This window comes from Alligator sinensis, unplaced genomic scaffold (genome assembly GCF_000455745.1).
Source record: "Alligator sinensis unplaced genomic scaffold, ASM45574v1 scaffold1031_1, whole genome shotgun sequence".
Taxonomy (NCBI): Eukaryota; Metazoa; Chordata; order Crocodylia; family Alligatoridae; genus Alligator; species Alligator sinensis.
The window spans coordinates 1,367,297-1,375,949 of record NW_005842167.1 but is presented as its reverse complement, the minus strand read 5'-3'; the positions used below and the strand labels follow the sequence as shown (position 1 = coordinate 1,375,949).

Here is an 8,653-nt window from a genome sequence, read left to right as displayed (position 1 = left end):
CCACAGTTGCAGCCAGAAGTAACTTCCAGTAAGTTTAGTAGGGCAGGGCAGCTTTGTACTCAGGGGAAGGGGGGTTTAACTATGGAAAGTGGGGTTTTTAACCTCCCTCCCTGGCCCCAGACTCCAGCTGGGGGTTGCCGGGGCAGGAGGAAGGGGCAGTCCCTGCCCTCCCCCACAACCCCTCTCTGCTGGAGCAGGCAGCACAGGCCAACCCAGGGCTAGAAAGCATGTTGAGATGCTTGGGGACTGATTTAACTGGATCCAGGAAGGGATCTGGGACAGAAGTTTCATAACATGTTTGACCCAAATCAGTTAAGTCTGATATTACATTCAACCAGGTTTATCTTAAACCAGTTTCAGCCATTTTGAAACTGGTTTATATGCACTGAACTTCTGTTCTACAGGTTTAAACCAATTTCTGATCACTTAAACCAGTTAATGTATAACTTCTGTCCCTAGCCCAGGCGAGGCCTCCTCAGTGCCAAATAGAACAGAAAAATTACTTCTCTTCATTTCCAAGTGATATTCCTGTTAATACAACCCAGTATGCTGTTGTCCTTTTTTTGCAACAAGAACATGCTGTTGGCTCATATTCAGCTTATGTTCCACTATAACCACCAGGTCCTTCTCTTCAGTACTACAGCCTAGCCAATCATTTCCCAGTCTATTTGTACATGCAATTATTCCATCTCAACTGCAGGACTTTGCATTTATCCTTGTATAAATCATCTGATTATAGACCATTTCTCCAGGCTATCCAGGTTACTCTGGATCCCAGTCCTATCCTCCAGAGTATCTGAAACTCCAGCCAACTTGGTGTTGTTTGTAAATTTTTAAATCACGTACAGGTGACCCTCGCCATTCACGGGGGATACGGTCTCATATAGCCCGTGCATGGTGAAATCCGTGAATAAGGCACTGCATTCATTTACAGTGTATGTTACAGAAGCATCATGAGTATTTGGTCTGTTTTTTATTTAAAAACATGAAAAATTGCCACAAAAATATTGTCTAATCTTTTTGTCCCTTTTCAGATTCATAGGAGAAAAGGCAAGCAAGGTAGAGGGGAGGTGAAGAGGGGAGCACCAATCAGTTACTCAAAATTTTTATTGACTTTTCTCATTTATGATCCTTTGCCATTTATTTCTATTGCAGAACAAAAATATTTATAAATTTTAATTTTTTTTAAAGTAACAATTTTTTATAACTTCTACATTACTAACAACAGGAAAGCTTGAAAGCGCTAGCTCAGGCAAATCATGGATAAGTCTCAGTATGGTCTCATGTAAGATAAGTAAGTTCTCACAAATCCTTAGGCAAAGTATTGATTACGTACTGGAGTGCGTAGTCAATTTCCATGATTGGAGAAAACCTTCATCTACTTTTTCCAAAGCTCTCAAATACAAGAAATTGTTCAACTTATACACAGTTCATGTCATAAACACCAATTCATAACTTAAAAATCATAATTTGTTAATACAATTTCCAAACTTTGACACCTTTATATAATGAATAACGAATAAATAATTTTAGTCACAAACAACTCTATAACACTCGATATTTATGTTAGCACAATATATATGCAAAAGGTTAACTGTATTAACAATAGTGTTTTAGAGTTGTTTCACCTGATACAAGATGAATGAGAAGTGTTGCAGAACTGTTTTTCTTAAGAGTATTCTATCGGCTAAGACATTTTCTTAAGTTGCAGCTGGGCTAGCCATATGAAACCTTTTAAGGCCTCATATGATAGGAATTCAAATCTCTAATCTTCTTTTGAATTATTCCATTTTATACTCCTGAAACTCAGAACACTCGCATATACTGTAATCACTGACATTTATTCTAAGAGCCTGAGGACACTTATATCTTCAAATCCTCATATATTATGCCAGTAAAACATATTACACAGCAAAAAAGGAAAAGTGACCCATTGGTTTCATGTAATATTAGCACCGTAGCTAGTTCATGTACTATTGTACAGGTCTTCTCATAGGTCATTTAACTTTTCTCGGCATTATTATGCCGAGTTGCTGCAGTTCTCTGCTTTTAGTTTTTATGCACATACACTGGATTACAGAGGTATCTGTTGCTCAGCTTGTATCATGTCGAATATATTTTAATTATAAAACCTATAAAATATTAAAAATTTAAATTAATAAAACTTATAAACTTATAAAACTGAGTAGCCACCCCCAAATTAAAATATACTGTATAAATGCAATATGAACAACTGCTTTGCCTACTCTTACACAAAACCATGCTAATACAAGACAAACTCCACAATATGTCACCTATACAAAAACTTGAATGGGAAAAAAGGCATCTGACTTAAGATCTTTCAAGGGAAATAGTTTTCAATTGTGCCTTCTTTTTCTGCAGTACAACAACTTCTTATAGTAACATCTGATTTGCCAAAAAGGCTTTCTTGCAGGAAGTACATGTTGCCTTAAGCACGTGGCAATTTTTTCACTGTCCCTTACTAGGTCAGTAGAAATTGAGTAAATTCCTTATGAGATAGGAAGTCTGGAAGTACAAAATACCTGCACTGCAACAGACTATAATTACATAATAATACTCTCCACAGAGTTTTGCTTTAAGAATCTTAAAAATGAAGCTGGACTATATCCCCATAACCATAAATATCAGGCAAAAAGCTATTTTGGGAAAAGTAGGTTACAAATGTAAAGGTTCTACATGTAAGTGGGTCACACTGCCTGGCTGGTCTTCAAAAAACAGCAGAAACAGGAGAAAAGCAGGGACTGCCCCCTTTCTCACTCCACTCAGCAGCCAGGTAGCACAAGGATGACCCCAGACACTCCTGCATAATCTCTCTGGGAGCTACTTCAAGCAGCAGTCTGAGCTGTTGGCAGTGCAGAGGAGAATAAAACTGCCACAGCTGAGCCACATTATAATTAAAAGAACCACTGCAGACATAAAAACCACTAAAATCTCTCAACATGTTATTAACTGAGTAAATGCATTGCTACAAGAGCAGGCTGACTTAAAAAAAAAAGAGAGAGGACTATTCACTAATGGGCATCTCTTAGTTATACATTACCTCTCTGTGGATCACTCTTAATAGGTCTGCAACTTTCTGGTAAAGTAAGGATTCCTACAGTGTAAAGAATCACATCAAATGAAATCCCTCTTCAGTAAAGCAGTATCAAGAAAAAAATCATTTAAAATAGGACGTTATGCAGAACAGTGCTCACCTGCAACATATTTACGTGTAAAATGTTATTAGTATGTTCCCCCAGGAGCTCTTTACTAAGGCTATATCCAGAATAAGACTAATTACATGAGAAGGAAACATATGATGGTGACCCACCATCAAAGTGGCTCTTCAGTCATCCTGGTACCCAAAGTTATGATCTCTGCCTAGGCTACAATAATGGTTTTTAAGCAAGGTTTGAAACTATTTTTCTTTTTGTGTAATGATTTTTATTTAAAGGAAAATATACATACTTAATCATTTAAAAATTAAATAAAAATGCTCCTTCCCCTTAGCATCCAATCAAGAAATTTTTTTTACATGACCACTAAAATCTATATCCTCAATAGGCGTTGTGGGATCATGAAAAAGTTGTAGGAAATATATCCAGGTTCTATATAATTCTATACCCAGTCCATACTGTGGATCATCACAGACTATACACTCCATAATGTCAAATATTTTGACATTTTTAGGATATAAAACTGATTTACTTCTAGACATTCAGAAGTTTATCAGATTACTAAAACTGCAGCATTAGTATGCTTTCTGAAAGTAGGATACAGAATAAAATAGAGTAATAATGCATGCAAAAAAATAGGGGGAAAATGGCTTGATCGTTAAACAGACCAATTTAACATCCTACTGAAAGGAATAAGGACAGCAGAAGCAAACAAATATTTTTATTACTGACCAAAAATGGCTGCATGCTGTCATGAACAGTTCTTTCCATTTGCATCAATCAAAATAATTTTAAATCTATATTTTTTGGTTCTGGAAAGCATTCAACACAGACAGTGTAAGGAAATGGCCAGACTCTGGCTAAATGTCTTAAACCAACTGTATCACCACCTTCTTGTCATTGCATGGTAACAATCCAAATTCAAAAACGCACAAAAATAAGAGACAATGAATATTGATAGAACATGGACTTCTTTGGAAAAGCAGCTTATGAGAGAAGCGCCTGAACTTGATGAGGAGATCTGTGTAGTATGGTTTCTGGTTCCTTGTATTCATTTGCTGGATTCATCACAGCTGCATATAATTCACTGTAGGCTCTGCAGACCAGCTCTGTGGACTGTTTTATAATTTGCTCTCTAAAAAAAAAAAAAAGAATCGCACGTGATTATACAGTGTATGGCAATGCTACGCTCAAAATAGTCAATATGATCAACTTTCCCTCAGATGGTGTACTGTAAAGACACTTAACCACCAATTTTCCCCCCCCCATCTTACAGCCTGAATCAAATAAAACAGGTTGAAAATTACACTGGTCAGAGATCCAGGATCTGCTGTGGCTTGTTTCTGACTAACAATATTACTGCATGTGAGTCAGTGTGGCTAAAGTGTCTTACTCCTGAAACAAGAGTATAAGCCTCAGTCTAAAATACATGCTGAAAGTCAGTCCAGCTGTAAAATGGGTACCTACTTATTTGGGCAAGGGAGCTGGATGTGACGATAGCCACATCACTCCCTTGTTTGATCGTGGTTACAAACTGGAAAACCTAACCAGGCTGGCCCAACTGATCCCATGGCTTGGGTAGATCTTCAAATATTGCAGTAAGTCTTGTCATTTTTATTCTTCTAAGGCAGTAGTGTTCAACCTTTTGGCCCTGAAGGCCAGATGAGTGGGCATGGCCCTTTTAATGAGAAAGTTTTTCCTAATATCTACCTAAACTTCCCTTGCTGCAACCTGAGACCATTGATCCTTGTTTCGTCATCCACCCCCACTGAGAACATAGAGACAAATTGGCTCATATAAATCAATTGTAAAACTGAGTTAGAACAAGTTGAGATAAAATAGATATTTTAAAGTTGTGAACAGCAGCAACAAGTGAATCTTTTCAACAACTAATATTAATGGAGGGTCTGTCGTTAATCAGTGAATTAGGTTTTCAGTCACCATGACAACATATCATTTTCATCACCAACAAAGACCACTGAATTTTCTAAAAATACCAACTAATTTCAATCCTACACAAACTAAAAAGGAGTGCTATTAGAGTCATAACTAAAAATATGATACACATATTTTTAAATATGTAAAGTAATTTTTAAAATTAGAAAGGCAACAATATACATAAACAAATATTGGAGAGTTTTCTTCCTGGTTATAGAACTAAAATGAGATGTGAATTATCAAAATGAAGCAGCCACATCACTAATGCCCTGTTAGTAATATAGGATTTTTTGAGGCAATGAACACTTAGTTCCAAACAGAGTATACCAATGTAAATTGTCACTCATGATTTAAAAGTCACTTTATTTTTAAAAGAACCATTTCAAAAGCAGCCTGAAGGCCTATAAAACTAATCTGAAATATGAATTATTACAACTTTAATTGATTAAATATCAGTTTATAATTCTCAAATGATACTACAGGTTTTTTTTTAATTTTTCGAAACTACTATAGATAAAAATCAAATATTGAGTAAGTAGAGACCCTGATTCTACAAATAAACACTTCATCAGGTAAGTAACTTTACTCATGTGAATAAAGTAAAGTAAAATTTTTGCTTTAAATTACATGCGGGTAACCATTTGAAACTTCAAACTATTTTTATTTAAAAATTTATCTTTGGGTATAATATCACCAAAACAAAACCAGTTCAGTGTTAACAATAAAAAACTACTGAGATTTTTCAATACATGAAAAATTATTTTGTGACCGATAATTAGAATTCTAAATCCATATTTAGGCACCTAAGTACAGGATTTCTAAAATAAACTGAGTCAGAAATCTGCATAGTTTGATGAGGAAGCGCAGTCTGTGGAAAAACTTCAGCTTTCTTTTTTAACAGAAGTGCAATGTATAAAATGAGGGGAGTGGTTCCACAAGCTATTTGCTTACTTTTTCATATGAGTTTGTATTCTCAGGATGCTAACAAGGCCTTGCACTTTTCTTCAACATGGTTGAGCAGTTTAAGTTTGAAATTTCTTTGTGGAAAAATAAAATCTACGTAAAAAATGGAATTCTAGAAACAGGAAACTGAGACGCCTCTAGACCCTGGGGACCGCAGCTGCCAGGATCCCTAGGGCTTGAGATATTTAGCCTGGACATGATGTACCCCTGAGGCTTGGAGCCCCGTGAACTGATGGGGCTCACAGCCACAGGGGAGACCCTGCTACACATGCAAATTAAAGCTGGATAGCAATCAGCTACAAAGTTAGTAAACATTTTTGAGGTCTAACTTTCCAGCTGGTTGGAGTTTTTTATTGTGTGATAGCTACTTTGCACACACGGCTGATCTCCCAATTAACCAGTTAACTGCACAATACCTGTAACATATAGAGGGGGCCTAAGGGAAACAAGTACAAAATCACAGAAAGACAGGAAAATAGGGCTAGAAGGGACATCAGCAGGACATCTTGTCTACTGTAACTCCCTGCTTAAAGTAGGAACATCCTTATCTATTTTATCCTAGATAAATATTTGTCAAATCTGCACTAACATCCAATTATGGAGATTTTGCCACTTCAAGGTAATCTTTTCTAGTACTGAACCATTCTTGTGGTTAGAAAGGTATCCAACCTAAATCTTTCCTGCTTCAATTTAAGTCAAATACTTCTTGTCCTATTCCTTATAATCACAGAAAACAGTTGATCACCATCCCTTTTTGCATTCAAAAAGCATTATCAAATCCCCCCTCAGTCTTCTCTTCTTCAAACTAGATCATTTCAGTTCTTACAACCTTTACTAATATGTCATGCTTTCTAGTTTTCTAATTATTTTAGTTCCTCTACTCTGGGCTCTCAGTTCATCTACATCTTTCTTGAAGGGTGATCTTTAAAACTGGACATAGTACTCCAGGTGATGTGAAGTCTCACCAAGTGCTGAATGGAGTGGAAATACAGTAGCATTTCCTGTCTTGCAATACTTTTAAGCGTCTTGCACTACTTTTAATAAATATTACGTTGTTGCCTCATTCAGCTTACAGTCCACTATAACCCCCATGTCCTTTTCTCCAGTACTACAGCCTATCCAGCCATCCCTCATCTTGAATTTGTACATTTTGTTTGTTCATTCTCAATGCATTACTTTGCATTTATCCTTACTGAATTTCACTTGATATACTTCAAATCATACTTCCAATTTAACAGTGTCATTTTGAATCCGAATACTGTCCTCTAACACACCAGCTACACCTCTTAGCTACCCAGCTACATTTCATCTGCAGAATTTACTGAGTGATATTCTATCCTCCAAACAATTAATGAAAATACTGTCCTAAACTTTAGGATCCTCATTTGATACCAGTGGCCAGTAAATTGATAACCATGATTTAAGTATAATGATCCAACTAGTTATACATCCACCTTGAAGTAATTTCACCTAATTTCACCTTACCTTACTTACAAAGAATGTCCTGGGGGACAGTGTCAAAAGGTTTGCTGAAGTCCAGGTATATCATATGCATATCTCTCCCCCTGTACATAAAACCCATCATCTTGTCATAAAAGGAAACTATGTTGGTAAGCATGACTTTCTCTTGACATATCCATGTTGGCTATTTCATTTCATCTTGCTATCATATATTTAGAAATATACTCTCTAATAATACGCTCCAGTATCTTTCTATCTAAACTGGATTGACTGGTCTGTAAATACCAGGGTCCTTTCTTGCTCCATTTTTTAAAGATAGGAACTATACTTGCTCTTTCCCAGTCTTCTGGGACCTCACCTAATGTCTCACAGATAATACCCAATGGCTTTGCAATTATCTCATCCAATTGTTGAACATTCGTTGGTTCCCCAGGGAAAAGCAGTGGCAGAGCACCTTGTGTTGCCATTAGCTGTCCCCGGGGAATGCCTGTGCCACCTGCCCTCTGATGCATGGCAAGTTACTCTGGGTGGGGTAGGGGAGACTGGGGCCAGTATTGGGTTGGCCTAAGCAGCCTCACATAGGGTCCTGGGGGCCTCCTGGGCCTGCAACAGCGACAATCCTGCTGCTGGGAGCCAGGCTGGCAGCTGAAGCATGCCTCTAGTTGGTAGGGCCGTGTGAACCTTCAGTAGTCGATTCGGAGGAGATTCGGCAGTCAAATCTCTGAATCCAAATCGAATTGGGAGACCCATTAATCTCTCTGAATCGAATCGGAAGCCTCCGAATCAATTCAGAGAGATTTAGCCATAGACCATACAGGCAGGCCATAGACCATACAGGCAGGAGCAGCTGGATGAGCCCCAGCTTGAGCCGGCAGCCCCAGGAGAAGCCGCAGGATCTGGGGGGAATGATTGGGGAGCTCCGGGGAATGATCAGGGAGCTGCAGGATTGAACCAGAAACTGGGTGGAATGATAGAGAGCTGGGGGAATGAACAGGGGCTTCCCCCCAGCTCCCAGTTCGATCCCCCAGCTCCCAGTTCAATCTCCCAGCTCAGCAATCATTCCCCCCAGCCCCTGTGGCTTCTCTCGGGGCCGCCCGCCCCAACCCTCGCCCCCC

The 8,653-nt window shown here is 38.1% G+C and overlaps 1 protein-coding gene across 2 annotated transcripts in view; it reads right to left on the bottom strand.

Annotated features, from left to right (window-relative positions):
* Nucleotides 1–1,041: 1,041 nt before the first annotated feature.
* Nucleotides 1,042–8,653, bottom strand: part of COG6 (component of oligomeric golgi complex 6) — a 106,693-nt gene continuing 99,081 nt past the window's right edge. The window contains exon 19 of one of the 2 annotated variants that reach the window (XM_025206637.1): nt 1,042–4,311. In XM_025206637.1, coding sequence (XP_025062422.1) covers nt 4,164–4,311 — 148 coding nt within the window. In that variant the 3' untranslated portion in view covers nt 1,042–4,163. The remainder of the gene's footprint in view (nt 4,312–8,653) is intronic. The other variant, XM_006025780.3, reaches the window with a different exon arrangement.